General features: G+C 52.6%; 9 protein-coding genes across 9 annotated transcripts; 7 read left to right on the top strand and 2 right to left on the bottom strand.

Moving 5' to 3' along the window:
- Positions 1–906: 906 nt before the first annotated feature.
- On the top strand, positions 907–1272 carry HER10_EVM0010002 (uncharacterized protein; the record flags this gene model as incomplete). Its single annotated transcript, XM_035479472.1, has 1 exon — positions 907–1272. The coding sequence occupies one exon, from the start codon at positions 907–909 to the stop codon at positions 1270–1272; it is 366 nt and encodes a 121-aa protein (XP_035335274.1).
- Positions 1273–2434: 1162 nt separating this feature from the next.
- On the top strand, positions 2435–2796 carry HER10_EVM0008643 (uncharacterized protein; the record flags this gene model as incomplete). Its single annotated transcript, XM_035478158.1, has 3 exons — positions 2435–2475; positions 2542–2653; positions 2713–2796. 3 exons carry the CDS (start codon positions 2435–2437, stop codon positions 2794–2796), a joined length of 237 nt encoding a protein of 78 aa, XP_035335178.1.
- A 2966-nt stretch (positions 2797–5762) lies between these two features.
- Positions 5763–6233, top strand: HER10_EVM0009671 (uncharacterized protein; the record flags this gene model as incomplete). Its single annotated transcript, XM_035479151.1, has 1 exon — positions 5763–6233. One exon carries the CDS (start codon positions 5763–5765, stop codon positions 6231–6233), a length of 471 nt encoding a protein of 156 aa, XP_035335251.1.
- Positions 6234–10136: 3903 nt separating this feature from the next.
- HER10_EVM0000761 (uncharacterized protein) lies at positions 10137–12279 on the top strand. Its single transcript, XM_035470529.1, has one exon. It carries the CDS (start codon positions 10941–10943, stop codon positions 12063–12065), a length of 1125 nt encoding a protein of 374 aa, XP_035334601.1. The 5' UTR covers positions 10137–10940; the 3' UTR covers positions 12066–12279.
- Positions 12280–13180: 901 nt separating this feature from the next.
- HER10_EVM0003235 (uncharacterized protein) lies at positions 13181–15441 on the top strand (the record flags this gene model as incomplete). Its single annotated transcript, XM_035472919.1, has 3 exons — positions 13181–13424; positions 13518–14883; positions 14943–15441. The coding sequence occupies exons 1-3, from the start codon at positions 13334–13336 to the stop codon at positions 15439–15441; spliced, it is 1956 nt and encodes a 651-aa protein (XP_035334787.1). The 5' UTR covers positions 13181–13333.
- Positions 15442–16712: 1271 nt separating this feature from the next.
- HER10_EVM0013421 (uncharacterized protein) lies at positions 16713–18186 on the top strand. The gene is made up of 2 exons (XM_035482780.1): positions 16713–17052; positions 17119–18186. Exons 1-2 carry the CDS (start codon positions 16858–16860, stop codon positions 17854–17856), a joined length of 933 nt encoding a protein of 310 aa, XP_035335533.1. The 5' UTR covers positions 16713–16857; the 3' UTR covers positions 17857–18186.
- Positions 18187–18648: 462 nt separating this feature from the next.
- HER10_EVM0010217 (uncharacterized protein) lies at positions 18649–19326 on the top strand (the record flags this gene model as incomplete). Its single annotated transcript, XM_035479684.1, has 1 exon — positions 18649–19326. One exon carries the CDS (start codon positions 18649–18651, stop codon positions 19324–19326), a length of 678 nt encoding a protein of 225 aa, XP_035335290.1.
- Positions 19327–19404: 78 nt separating this feature from the next.
- HER10_EVM0005995 (alcohol dehydrogenase GroES-like domain-containing protein) lies at positions 19405–20532 on the bottom strand (the record flags this gene model as incomplete). The annotated part of the gene is made up of 1 exon (XM_035475593.1): positions 19405–20532. One exon carries the CDS (start codon positions 20530–20532, stop codon positions 19405–19407), a length of 1128 nt encoding a protein of 375 aa, XP_035334988.1.
- Positions 20533–21375: 843 nt separating this feature from the next.
- Positions 21376–22436, bottom strand: HER10_EVM0011823 (GDSL-like Lipase/Acylhydrolase; the record flags this gene model as incomplete). The annotated part of the gene is made up of 4 exons (XM_035481242.1): positions 21376–21679; positions 21743–21828; positions 21891–21969; positions 22030–22436. The coding sequence occupies 4 exons, from the start codon at positions 22434–22436 to the stop codon at positions 21376–21378; spliced, it is 876 nt and encodes a 291-aa protein (XP_035335406.1).
- Between the last annotated feature and the right edge of the window lie 7 nt (positions 22437–22443).

Raw genomic sequence — 22443 nt, 5'->3', positions numbered from 1 at the left:
GCCGCAAAAGATTGCCAACTAGACCAATGTTGGAAAGTTCTATGAAAGTAAATTAAACATACACAATTTATTACACCTCGACTCAGCTATGAATCGTTTCTTTCGATATTGACAGGGCTTCAACACCGTTAGCATTCTTTCTAAATCCCCAAAACTTTATGATAGCTCTGCGGAGACATGTCTCGTATTTAGCTATACGAACAGCCCTTGGCGGTCGCAGTGTTTCTTGGCACCGAGAGACAGGCTCAAAGGGCTGACCGAAAATGGCCATCCCAGTCTCTCACATCAGACGATTTCAAGCATGACCAGGATGAGGTCGACGGCTATTGGACGGTACATATCAGTCACAGCTGATGGAAAGCCTTGCCGCATGGATGACGAAACAAAAGTCGCCAACACGATGTCCAATACTGCGTTGATTAGATGGCGGCCTGAGCTGATAAGCCTGGACCTGGACCAGATCGTGTGTGCCATATAATATACTCCAGACCACCCCTGATATGATGGCCCTAGCGGGTTTCCATCTTTCAGCCCTCGATTCCGATCCCGCAGAGGCCGCACACGTATCCTGGCCTGCCGCAAATCTTCCGACTGCCTTGTAAGGTAGTCCACAATGGGAAGATAATGCCGCCAGAGTTCCTGAGACCCAGGACTGACTACTTTGAGCATAGGCGAAAAGTATATCAAGACTCGTACGTAGATGGGTCTAGTCCGAGATTCCCAAAACCCACATCAACTCTCCTCCATCGTCCCAAGTAGTCAAAATCGAGCAAGACCCTTATTCTTATTACCATCTCAAATCTCGCACATTTCAGTTTCTAGCCGTCACCTTATACCCCACGTTCTCTCTTATTCAGACTTGTCACAAGGCCCGCTATCAACCTCAAGCGTCAAACTCACCCAACCATGAGGAACCCCGCCACGACCACCTGGAACCTCAGCGTCTCTCGTAACGACGCGGAGAAGCTTCTCAAAGGCTTCAAGCCATCGCAAATGGAAGACCGCTGGATGTGCCGCGCAGATGAGCCGGACGCCCGCGGCGACTTCGTGGTGCATTTACACAGGAGCTGGACCGGGGACGAACAGTTTCGCATGAATGTCGTCTTGGCTGCTCCAGTTGGGGGCGACGCAACGGCATCTGCCGATGAACGCCATGCCACGATAACCGAACTCACTTGGGATAAGGGAGAGGGCCAGTTCCTCGCTACCGAGGAAGAGGCCAAGGAATTAGCGACGAAACTTTGCCGGGGCGTGCTTGGTTGTGACTTGTGAGCTGTGCGAATTGGGAAAGTTGAGATGTTGTTCAGTTGATAGTCTCCAGTTGTGGAAATAAATCGTACGGAGATGAACCGAGAGCGAGGTTGTCAAACTTTTTTATTGGGCCAGAGAAGTGCCACAGTGGTGTTATGCATATGTCTTCTAGAACACTTAAGGCGCTGACGGTGTAATCCGCGCAAGTTCAGCCTTACAAAGCGATGCACGTCAGTCGATCTTTGCGCATCACTGCAGCTAGGTTTGCCTCGTATGATGTCGATATGCCTTCCATGTCCAGAAAGGTCTAGCTCGAGGCACTGCGCATCTACTTCATTTGAAAGAGCAACGGCAGGGCCGTGGTAAGGCCGCGGCTTCTGGGTTGTCGATCAGATGTTTAGTTGGCAGTCGGGTCAACTTATCGTCCGCAAATCCGCAAACTTTTCGCCCAGGCGGCTCCCGCAGTTCTTGGTCGGCGATTGTCATATACTGTAAACAAGCGCAAAATCCTGAAAGCGAGTAAAACTCGTCCACGTGCTAGCATTTGCCCAAAGCCTATTCCTGGTTCATGTGTCAGATTTCCTGTCGGTAACGAAGGCGGACTCTCGGCCAACCTTAATTCTGAATCAACGAGGCGAGTTCCACAATTAGTTGCCAGGGACCGGGTTTCAAGAGCCTATATGGTGGTTCATCTTAATACCCCGAAGAGTTGGAACCCTAAAAGTCCCTACGCCCCACACACGTCGTCATTGGCAGGCTTGGTTTCGCTTTCGGTTGATACTATTTATGATCCGTGTAATTGTATAGTGTAGATCACTTGGTCTACCCCAACACCGTATTGAATGTTAATTAAGTCCTGCCGTATGTGTACTAGACTATAGCTCAGGAGTCGGTCGTTATGGTACGATGCGTTTAGCCCGGTCTTTCCGACTTGAAATTGCCAAGCTCGTAAACCTCGTTTACATGCCTTAGCAAAGCTGCGTGTAAGCAGAGAGCAGTAGGAAGAGCTTCCTACAGCATAAACATACATACATGTATCTTCTCATATATTAATATGCCGTCAACTTCGCCCTTTGCTGTCACTCAAGAATAGTCACCACCCATCCATCAGCACTCTCTCTTCGTCACCACACTCACTAGACTCACACTCACTTAAACCTCTTTTCAACCATATACTATCAAAATGCGTGTCGCCACTCTCATCGCCGCTTGCTTCGCTGCTAGGTTTGTCTATGCTTGACCTCATTTCATTTGACTTCAATATGACTAACCACAAACACCTGTTCACAGCGCCGCAGCCCAGACGATCTACTGCTGCGTCAGCAACGACCAAGACCAGGTTGTTCCCATGGACGATCAGACTGAGAGATGTTGCCAGGCTTCTGAGGGTAACATGCAGGGTGTAAGTAGCGGATTATGTACTTTTTGGAGTCAAGATTGGTGCTTACCCTTTGGGACTAGCAACACGAGTGCGCTCTCGAGGTAGGACTCTTCGGCTTTAGCCAATGCTGTCGCCAGCAGAGCACATCCACCTGCAACTTCTAATCTGTCGAGAGCGCAAAGGATGGTGGCGCAAGGTGGGATTGCTGTGGTGTGTCACACAGTTTTCGAGGCTGTTGGGCCTTGCATTTGGGGTATTATACGCGACAGGTTTTGTGATATCTACCTAAAGCGACTCATAGTTCTTAGCAGTTAGCTTGCATCTTGACTAGAATTCAACTCGATCTATTGATAGAATGAAGTAAAATTCTTCAAGCACCCAAGCCATCCACAGTGTGCCTGTCTTATTGATGAATGTAGATTGTTCCGATACCGATTTGTCACTTTGATGTGATATTCCAGTCGTATACTTCCAAGGAACACCGCCACATGCTATCTACTCTTTAACGTTGTTGAATGTGCCTAAGGTACTCTATGTATAATGATTATGCCAGTGTGGGGCAACGACTGGGCTTAGACTGGAGTAAGGAAAGCACTCGCTCAAGAGCTTACCACAAGCTGACTTCCCCTACACATCACAACCAAAAGAAAAAGCCCCCATGTGACCTCTGAACTTCTCAGGGCCAGTCAACTCACTCTGAGATAGAGATTTATAACCTTTCGATGTTGTGACGTTGATTCTAGGTTTAATCAAGAGACCCTCATGTCCAGGGGGGACGATGGTGCTTTGGCCTCTAGCCTAAATTCTCACGGCTCCCACGGCTTCCACGGCCGTGCCAAACTCTGAAGACCCGGCTTCACCAACGCTAAAACAAAGTGATCTCAATCACGAAATAAGCTACAAACTTTGAGTTCGCTGTCGCCTCTCTCCATACTTTGAGAAATTCTCCATGGTCTGTTTGGCGCTAGCTCTTCCAGGGCCAAGTCTGACCGACCTGCCTGAGTGTAAAACGGAGCGTGGTTGCCGCTCCACAAACTTTGCCGTCATATATCACATCTAGTGCTTGAAACCTAATCTTGCATTTCTTGAACAACAGCCTTTTGTCTGCCCACGGCACTTGCTGTTTATCCGAAAATTTAAGCCGTGAAGCCAATACCTGACTTAACAGCGGTTATTCTAAGTATAAGGCAGACAATGAATGTGAGGCCAAATGGCTCTCAATGCAAGGTTCAAGCGCAGGCGATTTGGGAGACATGATATTTCAAAGTCAAGACCTATGTTGTCTTCATATTCGATAGTTTGAAGCACCGTAATACACAAGGGAGTACACACAGCATCTACACGAGATGGAATGTTACGATCTTATCCGACACAGCTCATGTTGTTCAGCCAAACCAAGCAGCAGCGGGAAGTCTCAGGCAAATCAGCTTCGCCAACAGTCTCTTGGCATCAACGAACCAACAGCTGAGTGTTATTACAAGACGCAAATATAAGTACAGCACGAGGTTATTAGAAATCCCACAAACTCCAAGTTCCAGTGGTGTGCCCGATCACTTCTTATTCAACGCTCGGAAGGAATATTCCCGTTCCTGATACCAACCATTATCAGACCCGGCGACATAGTCGTGGGCGATTGCACCAAGAAGCCATCGCCATCCCGAGACCTTTACCAACAATACTCTTTCCAGTACGATGTGAATGGGCGGGGTTCAGTTCAAACATCCATCTCCGAGGCAGAACAAGACACCATCGTAGTCTCCAGAAACGGCTTCGTTAGCACTGTCCTCCGAGCCTGGGAGCAACACCTAAATCTCGGGCTACGACTCGACGATGTTTGGCTAGCCATCCTTGTTCATTTCAGCTTCTTCGTCAACGGGTCTGGTCGGGCCGAAGCGCTGCGCGATCGTTTCGTCGTCCATAGAGGCAAACATGACCTTGTTGTCTTCGTCGATCGCGGAGTCACTGCTCAAAACATTGACGTGTCAACATTGACGGAGAAGCTAGTTGATCTTGTCAGGGAGTGGATGGTTGATAGAAGCATGGCGACTGGTCCATTGCCCGGCTCTCAGATTTCAACGCCGACGCTTTAGACGAAGAAGGGTCCTCCGTGTCTGAGAAATCGCGCTGTCTTAGCGTAGTACTTGACAGGATGGTAGACAGCTTTGATCGACCCGATGATGACGGCGTGCGCGACTTTGAGACGCGTACGTGCCACTCGGACGGCAATGGTATGTCGGGATCGGTCGTCGATTTTTCTGGCTGATTGACGGTGTTTTGCTGGTGGCGAGCCGACGGGACAAGGCAGAAGGCGTATTCCGACGAGGAGCTGGAGCAAGAATACCGATGGTGTGATGAGGTATATGAGAGACTATGGATATCTGGAGTTGGTGGGTTTCCAGTTATCGATCAAAGTAGGATACCTGTCGGCCTTACAAGCGTTCCCATCACGTTCGGCAATAGAGTCGTCGGAAGAGGAGGGTCAAGTGATGATACGTTTGAGACGATACTACTGGCAGGGTATGGAGGGAGGAAATTGCTAGACGGTCAAGAGTCGACGAGGGTAGCTCCGTGTTCGAGCTGGTGGCTCCTACAGGAGGGGCCGGAGGCACGAGAAGGCAGAAGAAGCCAGGTGAAACTACCCAAGCTAATTGCGAAGAAACTCGCGGAGCGCAAGCCAGTTTGCAGGAAACCAGTAAGCACCTCAAGCTTGCGTTGAAGTAATTCTAGGAAATGCCACCAAGGGCGCGCCTGCCACCTCAAAGATAAAGCCCATCTGGGGAGTTCCTTCCATTTGTACAAAACTTGCAGATGTACCTGCCTTGAGAGGCAGAAGCTGTTCGTTCCATCTGTTGCTCTTCCCAAGACCAGCGTTCCTTCCCTTCTTGCTTCTTCCCTTTTACTTCTCTTCTCTCACCTACAAAGAGGCATCTCCCTCTCACCCAGCCTTGCCACTTTCTTCAACCCAACACATCACACCCACCTTGCCTTTCATACGACTGCTTTGCCAACTCTATCCGCCTTATTCGTCAGTACAGCTAGTACATACCTTACCACTGTCAGTTCTTTTCTTTGCCTACAACTCACATTCTCTTTACTTTACTTAGCTAACATCCGCCTCAGACAAACAACCATGCCTCCTAAGAAGAACTCTGACGCCGGTGCTGCCGCCGCTGGCCTCGACTGCACTGAGTCCGAGATCAAGCTCATGATCGCCATCATGGAGCTCATGGCCCGTCCTGCCCTTGACTACGACGCTCTTGCCGCCAAGCTCGGCTCTGCCAGCACCAACGCCGCCCGCATGCGCGTCACCGCGGCCGTCAACAAGCACCCGACATGGTTCACTGGCAGTAGCGCCTCTGCCACCAACGAGGACGGTACTCCGGTCAAGAAGGCTCGTGCCAAGCGCACCCCGAAGAAGAAGGCGCCTTCCGATGAGGAAGACGGCGACAATGCTGAGAAGCAGGGCACCCCTTCCAAGAAGAAGGCCCGTACTGCCAAGGTCAAGGAGGAACTGGAGGATACCACCGCCGAGGATATCAAGCCGAAGCTCGAGAATGCTGAGCATGCTGAGAATGCTGAGACCGCCGAGGGCCAGATTTGAAGGAGGGAGCTATCACGGGGTGACAGGGTTTGCACATACTTCACTCGGATTGTGGGCAGGTTCAGAAAAACCTTGGACAGTCCGCCATCATGCCACCGTGCAATCTGTTGTCTTGAACCTTTTCAAGATTTGAGCTGCGATTGAACGCATGGGGATAGCAAGGTTAACTGAAGACCTTGGGGATATTCACAGACCAACAGAATTCACATCACATTTTCAACAAAGGCTTAGTCAGGCAGCGCTACTGATAAAGAAAACTCTCCACGCTTTTGTCCCTTCTGTGAAACAGGTCCACAAGATCAACGCTGCTAGGACCAAAGATCTGGTCAAAAGCCCATAAGGGTCAAATCCATCTACCTAGTGCCACATGCCAACACTTTTGTTTTAGCCGAATGATACCAATGGCTAAGAAAGTGCGTGTTGGTGCTGGGAATATGTCTCTGGATGGCGTCGCTTGCACTGTCTTTGTCAGAATGAGTGTTCCAGTAGACGCTACTCATGTTCGTAAAAACTTCTGCAAATCTGGGGTAAGAAAGATTCGAGTTTTGCGTTTGCCCACGACCTATCCATCCACAACTCCATGAACTATTCACTCATGATATGTCCATTCTAAGCCCTATTTTGGTAAATAATTAGCAACAATGGAATTTAAAGCACAAGGAACGTGTCTATTCCTACCTACACATAGTGTTCATCTAGTAGTACCTCAAAAGCCCCCGTTTTAACTGGGGAAGACTGGTATATTGACGAGTTCGCCTTGGTAACTGCCTCCCTGAAACAGCCATCAATCTGCCCTCATTATTGCGCCTCTTGGCCGCAATGTGTCGACCTGGATCTTCTCTTCTAGTCAGCCAACTCATCTATCTTACTTCAAAAATGGATGACTTCTTATACTTAAACGGAACGCCGCCTTGGATCTCGAGCTGAGGGGATACCCAGATGTACTTCCTGCAGTCAAGACTTTCCAGCCCAATTACTCACACAAACCAAAAAGAGTTCACCCCCCCGGTGCTGGACTGGGGGCTACATCTCTGGTGCTCATGCTGGGACTCGAACCTCGAACCTAGCGTAGGCTAAGCCAGTTGATCAGGCTCGCCCGTAACCATCCCGCCAAACGGCAGTTTGACCTGACCTCACAGGCCTATGAGGCGCCTGCTGCCGTTGGTGACAGGATTGGCCACAAGTACACCTATATCCCTTTGTCAGGTGGTGTGAGCCGAAGAGGTATACCGTTGCGGTTTCTCGTCCCGGCCGCGCCTGCCATACCTTTCTTTTGCCGCCACCACGTGTAGCCACCACGTGACGTACGCGAACCGGCATGTAAACACCGTCGCAACGACTTTCTGATGCGTCAGGTGATCCATGAAACGGACACCTCCTAAAGCTCTATCTGCATAGTATTCGCTAGCGATTGATTAATTCTGAAGGCTGCGCTCAAAGGTCAATCCACTCTGGCCAAGGTTTAGTTAGGTAGAGAAACGACTTGCCCCTGGAACTAGAAGAAGTTTCAAGAAAACACTCACAGGGAGTTCTAGAAGAACCAGTCTCATTGCTACATGATTCAAGTCATTAAAACCAGATGAGACTCAGACCAAAAGCAATATCCTATTTAGTAGTATCCGGACCTTTACTGATAGGGCTCGATAGTCGCCTCGGCCCGCTTAAAGAAGAGGACTCGGTCTCGACTCGACGAACATAAAGCAATGGCTATCGTCCTATGATGATAAGACATTATAAGATAGGGGAAGATGCATGCCGCGAGCAATTACTACAGGGTATAGGATCTTATTCGCCATGTTCCCTCTCGACATGTCAAAATCGAGGCTGCAGTTTGCGCGCCTCAGAGACGAATCGGAAACTAAAGACGAGAAGGAAACAAAGAGGACGGAAGATAGGCGACACAGGCTGACACGACCTTATACGACATAGCCCTTGGCACGAAGGGCCTTTGAGCAACGCGCTCGGCTGCGCCTGCTCCTTGATTAGTCGTTGAGGTCGCGATGCGCTGCAGCTCGAGCGGAGCCCGCGAGCTCGCGCGACGCTACAGAAACAACAATCTGGCCAACTTAGACATCGCCTTGTTGGCTAAGTGGTATAGCGTCTCACTAGTACCTAGTGACATGAGAAGATCGGCGGTTCGATTCCGCCACGAGGCATCTCTTTTGCTCCTGGAGTACCTTTGGATGGAATTTCTGGTTTTTGTCGATTCAACGCAACTTTCCAATGATTTTTGCTTCTTGCTTTCCCTGTTCTGGCGGGTGTAACTTTATTGAAAGTTCTGTCTGCCATTTCGTCTGGAGACGGTAGGTTTCGCCTGGTAGGGCTGTCCATTCGCGTGCACATCCCACCCACCCACTCACCGGTCACTTGCCACACGCCGCCGCATGAAAGTCAAGACAAGGACAGCTCCTTTTCTGCTCCATCATCCAGTTCATCGAAAATGGAATTGGCCCAGCCTTGCAGGTTTGCCATGTCCAACTTGTCCACAGCCGCAAGACTCCAGCAAGGTCCAGCCAGTTGTGCCAGCCCAGGCCATCAGGGATGCCGATGGAGAAGAGCAGCAGAAATTGAGAAAGCCGCGGGAGAAAAAGCCGAGCTGGTCGCAATGGCGGCTGTGCAGGATGCCAGAATCTCCATCCGCAAAACTCCATTGTGAAAAAAGTCTCAGGGATTGCCTGCTGCGCCCCTCTATAAAGTGGGCAGAAAAACACTGAGACAGAAAGGAAAAGCCAAGCTGAGCCTGGCCTGGCCTGGTTAGCCCTCCCCCACCTCCTGAGAAATCCATCCCCCCTGTTCTTCCCAATTGAGTTGACAGACGGATGTCAAAAGTATTGATTGGATGATCCACGGAGAGAGGACAGAGTTCAATAGCCTCTGAAGTTTGGAGTGCCTTGCATATCCTGGGCGTGGCTGCGATTCTGTGACGGGAAGAGGGTCACACGGGTTCATATAGGAGCGTGCCGTGCATGCGGTATTCACATTCTCTGTGGATGTCATAAGTGCGGCTGTTATTACGAATTACTCGCTTCCGGAGTCGTGGGATTATTCTTTACGCGAGCTGGTGAAGCGTTCAAGTCGGGGCCCGCCTGAAATTCGAGTCTGCTCACGGGCCCGGGGATGGCATCATGACCGTTGTGTCGGCTTGGCCGCTTAGCCACGTTTCCGATTTTCACATATTTCCGGATTTCTCCAGCCGTCAGTTGACACCTTCACAAGTATTCGTAGGCGAGTATTTCACTGAAAAGAATAGAACGGCATTGTTGGACAATCACAAAAGGCCGACGGGGTAACCTGAACAGAGTTCCATACCAGAAACCAGCTGGGATGAAGGGTGGTCTTCATCTGTTAGCGTTTTATTAACGTTACATTGAATTTCACGTGCCTACCACGCCTACGACCACGATCCAGTTTCTGTAGTCGGCCAATTGGCTCAATCTTGGTAAAGTTGATGAACCCGTCTGCGGATTAGTGATTCTCGGCACAGTGGCCGACGTTGCTATCGGCCAAGGACCGTTCTTGTGCCAATTGGTACACTAGACACTAGACAGCGGTTGAGTACGCCACCTGACGTCAAGTATGTTGTCGTTCTTCGCTGTCTCGGGTGAATGGCACAAATAGGTAGGTGGTGAACTGACCATCAGAGACTCCAGAGAGGGCAGAAAATCGAACCACTGACCACGACGCGGAAAACCTCGTATCCATCGCATTCTCTTGCAGATCTGAACCATTTGCAAGCAAGTCGACCAAGTACTCGCACAACAAGCGCGGGCGACTAGCGGTTAGCGGCACCTCGAGTCTTTATCTCGGCTAGCACCAAGAGTGACAAGTCACTGCCAGTTTGACACGGACAAGAGTGAACAACACTGGGGATGACTGGGAATCCAGAACATTATTACGACACTTATGACGGCGGTGGAGCCGTCCCCTGATCGCCCCCGATTATGACTCGCGCTCGGAGCGCGCGCCCGCCCAGAGAGGAAGGCCTCCCAAAGACCAAGAAATGGAATTGGGCCATTTTTTTCCTTCTTGCTTCAGACCGTCTCTGCTGTCCACGGACTAGTCCACTAACAGTATTGCAGACTGTAGTCTGTTAGCAAGGAGGGGATGGCCCCCGTCCCGAAACCCTTGGTGTCCCCGGCCATCGGATAGCTGGGAAGTCTCTCCAAGAAGTGTTGTGTCCAGCGCTGTTTACTCTTTGGGAAATCTGTGCTCCTGTTTTCCTGCCAATTTACCATCTTAACTTTACTGCCCTACCTATTCGGTCAAACTTGTACTCTTCTTCAACGTTGATCGAAATTTTACGTGTATTGCGTCTTGGAAGATCTCCCGCCCGCGTTCTTCGAGACTGGACTGCTGATATCCCGCCGGGCGGCCCACTACACGTTGCTCACGCTGCCCCGACGGACCCTTCGATATCGGGGATTTTGGGGGAACAGTTACGGGACCATCCCACGAGGCCAAGACCACGGTTCTGCAATCGTTTTGCGATCTGTAAGGCAGAATATGGAGTAAGGGGGGTCGAACTCGAAAAAGGATACGAAAGAACCAGAACATACACTCGAGACACCCTTGACTTGAATTGATCTTCAGTTTTATCTTCTTGTCAAAGTAAGAAGAACAGCAGTAATCGGTCCGCTGCCATTCCCAGCAGCGCGAGGAGGAGGCCAAGATTTCTCTCCCCAAAGTAAATACAGAACATCACTCCAAATGACGACGACATCCGATCCGAATCCAATGACAACCCAACGAGGCGCGGCGCCTCTGACGACCGTCTTCACGACGCCGGACTTTTGCAACTCCCTCTACTGGACAAACACAATCACACCGCCCCTCTCGAGCGTAGTATGCATGCCCACATCATGGCACCAGGTCAACGACTATAGCTGGGGCTACTACTCCCCCGGCATCTGCCCCTCAGGCTACACCGAAGGTTGCGCGTTCCCGACCTCGCTCGCGAGCTCGAAGGACGGTGCCGTCGGCATGGGCGGGCCTGTCACGGTCGGCGAGACTCCGCGGCTGTGCTGCCCGACGGGGTACGTCTGTTATACCGACACCAAGAGCTACGGGTACAGCAAGTGTATTTCCACGATCCCGAGGACGTCGTTTTATAATAGCGATAATCAGCCTACTTCACAGCTGGCGCTGGTGTATGCGGTGCAGGTGCGGTGGGCGAGCTCGGATTTGAGTATTTTGGAGACGGATCCGACGGTGCCGGGGGCGACGTATACAGGGGCTACGGCTACGGGGAGCGGAGGGGAGACGGTTGCGACGACGGGGGCACAGACGGGGAGTAATTCGATTGCGACGGCGACGGCGACGAGTACACCAGTCGGATCGGACACCGGGTCATCGGACGGAGGTGGAGGGGGTATTTCAGTCGGCACGACGATTGCGATCGCGGTTGGATCAGTCGCGGGGACGCTCGTGCTGGCGCTGCTGGCATTTATCCTACTATGGCGACGACGCAAGAGACGGCAGGCACAAAAGCTTGCAGCGGCGGGCGAGAACGGTGGCAACGGAGATAGCGACTCGAAATCGGATTCCGTGGCGCCGACAATGGCACATAAGGCGCCCGTGGGGAAGTCGTCTCTGGATATCATGTCGCCCAGCACGGCGAGGCCGGGGACAGGGACTACTGTCGTGGGCGACGAGGCGCTGCACTCGCCGCGGTCGCCGACGACGACGGCGCAGCTTGACTCGACGACGGTGATGGAGATGGAGACGATGGAGAGGCCGCAGGAGCTGCCTGATACAAATGAGGTGTTTGAGATGGAGGGCGATATGCCGGGACCGCCATTGTACCGGGAGAAAGAGGGGTGGCCTCTTAGGTGACGAGGGGGGTTTTGAGAGTGTTGGTGACCTTGTCTTTTTGCGAGATCAATCAGCGATGTGTATCTGTTACCATCTTGTCTGTCAGGATATACCTATTGTGGTTTACTGTGTTTTTTAGTAGCGCTGGAGTTCATGTAGGGATGGGTTATGGAAGCTCTCGACTCGCTTCAGTCGGTTCCTTGAAGAGCTTTCGAGAGGCAATACTCTAGAGAGCTTTATTATGCATACACTGCAAATCAATATAATCGAAATCAATTCTACACTAGGCTGGGTTGCACGATGGCTTATCGACACTGATATGTTACGACTGTTCACGGGACGGGACGATAGGTAAATTAGTACCTAAGTACGCCATTATTTGGAGACATGTCGGAGTCTCACTATGAAATGTTTGCCTTCATGCCTGTCCAGAACTGAAGACTCCCCAACACATACAAGGGACACCGTACCGTCTTTTACTGATCTCACGCCGTTTGCTTAGAGACTCTCCCGCGCCTCATCTTTAGAAAATCTCCGTAGCCACGCCGCCAATTCGAGCTGGCTCCCGCCGCTTTAACAGTCCATAAGTTGAAGCAGCATTGAGACATGGGGAAAACAGAACTGTGGCGGATGTCGACGCCGCTTTTCAAGATCGTAACTCTGCCAACGTCAAGCCGCGATGTTCTGGAAAACGAAAACTGGATGACTGTGATTGTACAGGCTTCGCGGAACAATGAGATGCACTTTTCAGCTCATAGGATAAATCCTGGTCTACTATTGTTGACTCTGACGATGTCATTCGTTACTTCAACTACGCCCACACACATCACTCTCACGTCCATGTCCAACAACAAGCATCGTCCTCAATCATTAGCCTCTCGCAGCCACACGCACACACAAATAACATCGGATTATCCCCGAAATCTAGATCCTTCGCCCCGGCCTCTCACCCAGGCAGCGGTGCCTGTTTAGGGCCGCTCCAGCCGACATTCCAGGCTACTGGGGCCACTAAGATGCCTTTACCCTCCCGACGCCCCGGCTTGCCCCTGTCTTAATTGACCTCGCTCATTCGGCGGGGGCGACAGGGCTCCAGCAGGCAGAAATGGCGGGGCTTGTAGGATTCTCGTTCCAACGTCCAACACTTGGTGTTGGTGTTGGACGTGTTGGACGACGCTGACGGATATAAAGTGAGTGTCTTTGACGCTATTTTCACACTTTTCTTCGCTTGGTTTTCATTTCCGATTCACCCGTGCTTCGTTTCACGTAGTGCCTTGAAAGAAGTCGTCAATATGTCTCGGCGATCCGCAGAAACGATGAACATCCCGAGGGGGATAGACGTCGTTAACCCTAATTACTTACATCCCCATCTCGTCATGATCGGTAGGTGCTGTTGATGGATTGTGAGAATGTCCTCACAATAATCTCCCCAAACTACACATTAACAACACCATTACTCACCTCCCCATCTTCTAGGCGACGTCAATGCCCTCCCCCTAGACCTCGTAGTCCAATTCTCTTTCCTCCTCATGGGAACAGGCCACCTCTTCAGCGGCAAACCCGCAACACGCTCACTCCCACCGCCAGAAGACGAAGACGAAAAGACGCTTTGCGCACGCCCTTACAACGACTGGGCCCCAGCACCCTACAACGCCTGCTCCATCCGCGCAGACTCCTTCATGAACAGAGCCATGACCACCGTCTCGGGCTTCGGCGACATGCTCTCCATCGTCACCTCGACGAGCACGGAGTGCGATCGCGATCTGCACCACATGAAGACCCGACTTCTATGCGGCGTGCCGCCCATGTCGATTGCGAGGTGGCGCCACAAGGGTTTGCATGAGCTGGATAACATTCAGCGCGCGTGCCAGCATCTATGTGCTGTGGTGGATGCGTTCGAGTACCTTAACCTCCCGCATAATGAGGAGAGGATGCGGAAGGGGTGTAATGGTGTCTGGAATGCGTGCCACGACTTTGAGAAGGCTCTGAATGCGTATAGAAGGGAAAAGGGGCGCGGGGGTCCGGTGAGCGTGACGGCGCTGTGGGAGGAGTATATCGTGGACTTCTTCAATACCGTAGCGGTCAGGGCGCACGCGTGGGTAATGGCGCGGATAGGGGAGCTGAAAGAGGCTCTTCTGCTCCAGCTGCGTCAAACCACACCCGTACCCGACGGCCCGGCGTCTGCGGCGCAGATGGAGATCCTGGACCGGTTTCACGACCTTACCGAGATAACGAACAAGGCGGATACGAAGATTATGGTGCCGTTGTGGGGGTATTCCCTCCGCACTCTTACCTCTGCGGCGCCGAGGCTGAGGGATAATTGGAACGGGTATGACGGGAGGGAGGCGATGGCGGCGTATCCGTATGATATGCGGCTCCGCTCCAGGATTTACGGGATCCGGTGCCGGTATCTCAGTCGGTCGGCGCAGGTGCAGCGCGCGATGGAGAATATCAGGCTGGGGAGGGAGGTGCCGGCCTTGTCTGATCCGAGAGGGTTGGAGGCCACGTGTCGGGCGCAGATGAGGGAGTATGAGCAGGCGAGGAGGGAGTTGCGAGGGGTGGTGCCGGAGATGGGCGATGAGCCGTGGATTGCTGGTGTGAAGGGGATTATGCAGACGGCGGCTCATCGACCGTTTAGGGTTTGGGGTTATATTGGGTATCGTGTGTCGTATGAGCATTCTGATGAGGAGTGGAAGGCGTTTCTTGGGAAGTTTAAAGATGATGTAACGGCGTGGGGAGAGGGTGTTGTTGGGGCTGGAGATGTGAAGCCTATGTGCAAGGTGCGGTGGATTGATGGGCGGGAGCACGGGATTCCGGAGGGCGATGTCGAGGCAGCGAAGAGGTGAGTTACCCCGCTGATTGGGAGTATGATGTGAGCTTGGGTCGCTGACAAGTGGACAGACACTATGAAGAGTATAGCAAGTCTCCGGCGTGCGAAGGTTTCATGACTCTCAGCGGAGGCGTCTTTCTGGTCGCGGACAAGGCGTCCATCGATTCATACTTGCACCCAGTAAAAGATGACGCGGAACCGATTATCCCTCGCGGCGACCTGGGTTCTTTTGTCCTGCTAGCCAAGCCGGATGATGAGGATAGCGAGGACAGGGAGCCGTCAACAAGGGAGAGGAGACTGTCTCGAGACGCAGCTGGAAGACCGATAATGAGTCGGGACTGGAAGTTCGATGGCACTGTGAGGGTGCTCGGTGCGGTCTTGTTCGACGATGTTTGGGCTTTGATGTCACGGAACTCGGTCAAGCTGCCGGATCTGGCGAAGATGGCGCTGGTTCATCCGCGGCAGGTCTATGTTGGGCCGAGTGTGCCGTTGGAGAGGGACGGGTGGTGGACGGCGGGTGTTTGTGGGTTGACGGTGTTCAAGTCTTTTGAGAAGTGGAAGACGTCGTGAGGGTCTTTCTCATAGCTCTACGAAGTTATGTGACGATTGGCTGATAGATGGTAATGGGGGGGCTTCCGCGGCCGCCCTGGTGAGCAGCAATAGGGATGTTACTTGAGACGAGATATCCATTGACACCCTTGTAATAAACACTTTCCGGTCTCCTTGAAATACCTAAGCTTTGATTCGAAACGTATTACTTTAGATGAGGGCCGTCGGGATAATATGGTAGATCACTTGCTAGGGGCGTTCATTGTGATGTCAAATGAAAGCGTATGTTTTTTTGTAAGCTATTGCGTCTATATTGCAACACACCGTGAAAGCCAATAATTCATACCACGATATCGCGAGAATACTCACCTCACTCCGAGGTTGACAGGAAGTCTTGGACATGAAGCCTACTTCAATCTAGCAGGTTGGCCCTCTCACAGGGATGAGGCCTACCCTAGCCTGCTGTCAGTTCCCGCATTGGCGGTAAGCTTAAATGAAAGCTCCACCAGGTTCAAGGCACAGCTGCCTGGACGCCGACTCACTTGTCCCCGTTCAATGGCGCTATTGGCGCAAGATGTATTTGTACCAGCCGTTGAACAAGTGTCAATAGCAGCTCAAGCCATTTTGATCTATTATATAGAAAATACAACTGGAGATATTTCATATGAAGCGGGATACGTCGTCGTTGGGTAAGTACTTATGAATCGTTGCGATAACTGAGATCATTACTGGCGAGAGCAGCCCAGCTGTAGCAACGGGGGCTACTTTGAAAAAGCCTGGCCTCGCGAGGTATTGATGAAATTCCATCTTTCTGGTATTCAACGGCAAACACCATTCATGTTGTGTGAGTCAATGTGAGCGGCGTTGACATGCTAAAGCGGATCTCCGCATTGAGGCGACACAGGTCGCTCAGCGCAATGGCAGGGATGTCTCCAAAATAGGTAGTGGCGGGAAGCACTCGCACATGAACATCGCGACGGATCATTCGTCTTGATGATGATTATCAAGTCTTATGAGCCTACTTATACACAACTGACATCTTGATCTTTTTGATTGAAGGCGCCAGGATCACCTTGAACAAGATAAAATACGAACCGCATGGTTGAACTTGGCTGATGAACTAAGAATCCTTCCCGACGCTTGTGTGGGATGGGCCATTTTTAGGACGCGAGGAACTCCGTTGCTGGAGCACAGCACAGCCCCGGAGCTGAAGCTGACTGAGACCCTACCAACCAAAAGATGATCAGTTAAGATCGCCCGTATCCCTTGAGGCTAAAACTGTCAGCTCTCCCAATGCCTTCACAGTTTTGTCTGCGTCGTAGAAACTTGGGTTTCTAGTGTTGATAGCTTCTGCGACAACCACATCGCAGGCAGCTAACCACAGAGTTCGACGCCTTGGAACAGTACGTTCACGATTGAGGTAGAACAGTCGCCGAAATGATTCATTCACCATCAGAGCCAATCTCAGTCGGTCGGCGGCATCTCATGCGCCCGGTACTGCTCGTCTTGGCGTTTGTTTTCGCCCTCTTCGTCGCCCTTGTCCAGATCTTGACTCTTACGGCCGGCACCTGGGTAAACCGCGACAGCAACGGCACTCAACGTCTGGGGCTGTCGAGCCTCGCTATAGTGGAGGTAAGCAGAAGGCTCTCCTTGAACATCGCGAACTCTTCAACATAAACTAACTCCACAAACCCACAGTTCGACGGCATCATCCCATCGCAAACGAACCCAAACACCTACCTCGTAACAATGCACCAATTCGCCGCCTCCTTCGCCTACACCTACCCATCCAAATCCCTCGCAGGCACCCTCGACTCATCCCCTCACCTCCCCTACGACCTCGGCGCCGTCGCCCACGCCCTTCGTCTCCCCGAGTCCGAATGGGCATGCTACCACTTCGCCCAAGACGCTTGCCAAAACAATCCCTTCCTCAGCGCCTTTCGCAACTCGTGGCTCATCCTCCCCACCGCAACAGCCAACTTCGCCCTCGTCTATGCGCTCATTGTAGTCTCCTACCTCTTCATCACGGAGCTACTCATCGCCGTACGGCCGAGCTGGCTGCGATGCCAGTGCTACTTCTCATGCATCAAGCGCGTTTGTCCATGTCCGCGCGGGACGAGAGCGGAGATTGAGGCGCTGCCGCCGGTGTTTTGGGATCGGTATCGCGGGTGGTGCTGGTTTATGTTGCCGGCTGCGGCGTTTTTGCCGGCGTTCACGTTGGGAGGGAATGGGATGCTGCTGAAGGAGTATGTTAACCGGCCAAGGGGTCTAGAGGGGGATGTCAATGGGCGGTTTGGGACGGGTTTTGTGATTTTGCAGGCGCTTTGCTTCGCGGCTTCGGTTGCGGGGGCTGGGTGTATGGTGATGAGGAGACGATTGGGGATGAGGAAGAGTTGGATGGGGGAGCAGGGTGTTGGGTTGAAGAGAGGGGCCTGAGTCGATTGCTGGCGATACTCAGAGATAGAGAGAATGCGATGATTTCCTTGCGTCTGGTTGAATGAGAGCATCCAACTCTGATCCGATCCGATGCCGCGCCGGTCCGGCAGAGAAACCGGAGCTCCTGGGCGGAGTGTGGAGCCAGCAACCCGCAGAATGCCCACTTGGAGCCGGCAATGTGACGATCGGGACCGGTCCACTGCGTCAGATCCGATCCGATCTGATCTCTGCCACACAGAGAGCATGGGGTTGCTTGTCGTTGCGTAGGACACGAGTACCCACGCCTCTCGAGCAGAAGTTCTTCCACTTGAATAATCACACCATTTCGCACCAAGCCTCATCCCCAGTTCACAGATGGAAATGTCTCACTAGCTCATTCTCTGGAGAATGGGCTGCGGCTAATCTGCGACTAACCCCATTGACGAATCATGGCCTCATCATCCAAGTTGGTCCCTGCCGATCAGCTATGGAATGTCTGGTAGCTCCGCAAGCGTGGACCGTTCGCACTATATGCTGATGTCATTGCCCACACGAGAAGCTGTCATCGATTTACGCCTCGCATGAGACACCATGCAGCGAAAGAGCTGGTCTTTGGATGATGCCATGGAGTCGTCACAGGTAGCTGAGCAAAACAAAGCTGAGCTCTGAGCTTGCTCATCGATACAAACTGGACAGATTTCATACTTACCTACCTTACCTTACCTCCATCAACCCATCTGCGAAGGAAGTTTGCTACCTCAAATCACCACAACTACACAACTCACAACTCACACATCGAACAAATCTCACATAATGTCCCGTCAAAATTACGCAGTCCCCCTAATGGGCGCAGCAGCCCTTCTAGGAGGTGGCATCTACTACGTCCGCAAACCCTCTGCAGCCTCAGGCGACCCCGCCCAACAAATTGCAAACAACGCAGATAACTCCCGCCCGTCCTCCGACGCAGTGGCAGAGCAGCGCAAGAAAGCCGCGGACGCAAAACGCGATAACGGTCTGGGCGGTGCAGGCATTGGCACCAACACCGGCGCCACGGGCGGCGCGGAACTGAGCACCGGCAACCGAGGCGGCAGCAGCGCCGACCGCGATACTCCTAAGGGCCCCAAGGAGAAGTTCCCCTCTGATGCGGGCGAGATTGGAGGTGGACCTGGGAGGGCGAACTCGAATACTAGGGCGATTGAGACACACGGTCCTTCTATGACGCCTGGGTCGAGCACATTGACGGGGGCGCTGACCGGGAAGAGTAATGGTTCTAGTACCTCTGGAAGCAGTGGCAGTTCGGGAGAAGGCATTGGGTCCAAGATCCAAGGGTTCTTCACGAGTTCCAGCAAGAGCAATGAGAAGCCCAGGCAGGCTCCGGTCGATACCAAGATTGTGAGCCACTCGCCTGATACGCCGACGAACCGTGGTGGAAGCCCCTGGGATAAGGAGAGGAGGGATGTGGTCAACCACAACCGTTCAGCAGAATCATGATTTTTGAATGGTTGCATATTTGTATTATAATCATCAGTATTAAGGGTAAGGTCATCTTTGATCCCGTTACTCCAACTATCAAAATTTCGCACCAAGCTTCTTCTCATTCTCCATTTGCTGCTCATCTACCACAATGACAGCCTTGCCGCTCATCTTACCTGTATGCACAAGCTCAACAAGCTCATGAATCTTGTCCAACCCATGAAAGACATTCGTTTTGAGCTTGATCCCATTCTTCGCAACATGCTCCATCAACCCAGCGCTCTCCTCCCTTGAACACAGCAAACTCCCCTTCACCCTCACATCCCGAAATACCAATTCCTGGAACGGGATCTTTACCTCATCAGGCTGCGCAATCTGCACCACCGTCCCATGCATCTTTGTCACAGCACAAGCTAGAGCCGCAGCAGAATCCGCATCAGACAAGTTGAGCGTGGCATCTACACCCTGCCCTCCATTCGCAGCATCCTTCGCTTCCCTCACAACATCTTCCTTTTCCTTCCTCGCGTCAAGAACGACATCCGCACCGCTCGTCCTCGTCAACTCCAACCCTTCATCCCTCGCGTCAATGCCAATGACGCGCAAGCCCAAAGCCTTGGCAATCTGAATTCCCAAATGGCCCAGTCCGCCTCCTGACCCCAGGATCGCAAGCCACTGTCCCTCCTTCAGCCCCGCCTGCACCACGCCCCTCCAGACCGTCCTGCCCGCACACGCCAGCGGCGCGGCACTCAGTAATGAAACAGCATCCGGGATCGGCACTGTAGATCGCGCGTCGACCTTGACGTACTCCGCAAAGCACCCGTCCACATGGACCCCGACGTGGCCCTCGATGCGGCTGCAATACTGCCGAAACGTCTCCGGCGCGGAAGTACAGTCAAAGCAAGAGCCGCACGGGTGTAGAGGGAGACCGCACATGACTCTATCGCCTACTTTGAAGTTGAAGTCTGACGATGTGGACGCCGAGCCGACGGCGACGACGGTGCCGGAGCCTTCGTGGGATGCGGTACAGGGGAGGGATGTGGCGAAGATGCCGGAGGAGACCATGCTGTCTGTGTGGCAGTAGGATGCGACTGCAATTTTGACGAGGAGGTCGTGAGGGGCTAGAGATGTTGGAGAGGGAACGGGGATTGTTTGGATTTCGTAGGGATTGTTGAAGGATGTTACGCGGATTGCTTTCATCGTTTTGGGGATCTCTGTGGTGGCCATCTTTGCGGGCTTGTGATTGAGATCCAATTAAGCTGGTAAGATTTTGAGTAAAGGCATTGGTTCGTTGGTCTTTTCGTAGATGATTTGGTGCTCTTCTGATGATGAAGTCTTTCGTATGGTGTTGACAAAGATGTGATGACGTCGAACCCTTGAATGGTTCAAGTTTGTTTAGCTTCCCCCGCCGGATCCAAGGCGGTCCGACGCCGACTTTGCTGGGCTAAGGTAGGATGTCGGATCCGATAGCTCACTATGGATTTGCCGAGTTTGATGCTTTTGGAGAAAGGCACGTCGCAACCTCAATTCTTCTGAGCTGCGCACCAATGTAACATTGTACCGTCGGACTCATCCGGGCGGTTATGGGCCTGATGATATTGCCATTGAAGCCTGGAGTGCCGGGATGAGATGTTTAGGCAATGCCTATCCGTGGTAGAAAGAGATCATCAGACCTTATGTTGATAATGAATGCCGTAGAATGTCAAACACCTCTACGCGCCCAGAACTCATCGATGCTGGTCGGGCGGGTCGTTGATCAGACGCAGTAGTGGAGGAAGGTAATGACCGTGACATGGCAGATAACAAGAGACTGTAGCTGCAATAGCATCATGGCAGAATCATCACAAGCTTGGAGAAGAATTAGTTTCAGGTCACTGGTTACATATAAGTGAAGACAGCGATAGAGCGAGCAGAAGTGCTTATGTGCATTGTGATATATATACGCTCAGCTCGGAGGAGCAATAGCCATCGACTCCGAACAAGCCTCCAGGGGATGAAGTATGTGCATGAATCCAAGTGTTATATACTTGAGATAAAGATTTGAACAAATGTGAATAATGAAGATTCCATTTATCGCAGAAGAGCGTGGACGGTAGAGTTGTAGGTGTCGACGCAACCGCCGAGGTAGGTCGACGTCAAAGAAGCAGTCGTGTTCTTGGCGAGCGCGGCGAGGGCAGTGGTACCGCACTTGAGGCCGAGGACGAAGGACTTGTGAATAGCATCGGCAAGGAAGGGCGCGGTGTGGGTGTGGTCGTTGGGGTAGTTTGCGTTGGTGGTGGTCGCGCCGAGGCCCTTCATCGCCTGGGCGGCGTACTCGCCGTGCGGGACGAAGTAGTAGCCCTTGGAGGGGCCGCCGAGCTGCTCAACGGCGAGCCTGAGGGGGTGTGTTAGTCTCCATTCTGATGGTCATATGGATGGTTCAGGGAAGAGGGCTTACCAGGCGTAGTAGAAGAAGCGGTCGTATCCGAACTTGTAGGTGCCAGTCTCCCAGACGTTGTTGGGGGTCGCGGCGGCGATGATGACCTGCGAGGTGAGTGTAAGCCAGATGTTCGTGTGAGATCAGAGATCTAAGTCGTTGATCATACCTTGGCGCCAGCAGCGTTGAACTTCTTGGCGGCATTCTTGAGATACGCAGGGTACGTGAGAACAGTCTCGGCAACACCGCTTCACAACAGTCAGCATCTTCATACTCTTCATGAACCCAGGGAACCAGCAAAGACTCACTTGTAGGTAGTCGAGCAAGTCTGCGCACCATCGCCAAAGCAATCCGTCCGTCCGTTGTCGGTAGGCGTAAGCGAGCCGCCGTCATTGTGTCCAAACTCAATCACGACCCAGTCGCCCGACTTGACGAGCCCGGCCACGGTGTCGAAGCGGCCCTCGCGGGTGTAGGAGCGCGCGCTGCGGCCGCCAATGGCGCGGTTGTCGACCTTGGCCTTGCTGGTCGAGAAGGAGTACTGCAGGAACTGGCCCCAGCCCTCGGTGCCGGAGCCACCGCCGCCCTTGGCTGTGGTGCTGTCGCCGCAGAGGTAGATCGTCGGGACGGTCTGGCGCTTCTCGACGGACTCGGCGTCGGTGGGGAGGGCGGAGGCCAGGCCTAGGAAGCCGGCGACGAGGGCGATGTTGGCGCGCATCGTGTCG

Source organism: Colletotrichum scovillei, assembly GCF_011075155.1.
Source record: "Colletotrichum scovillei strain TJNH1 chromosome Unknown Contig00004, whole genome shotgun sequence".
Taxonomy (NCBI): domain Eukaryota; kingdom Fungi; phylum Ascomycota; class Sordariomycetes; order Glomerellales; family Glomerellaceae; genus Colletotrichum; species Colletotrichum scovillei.
The sequence above is the reverse complement of the archived record's forward strand: the minus strand, read 5'-3'. Positions and strand labels throughout refer to the sequence as shown.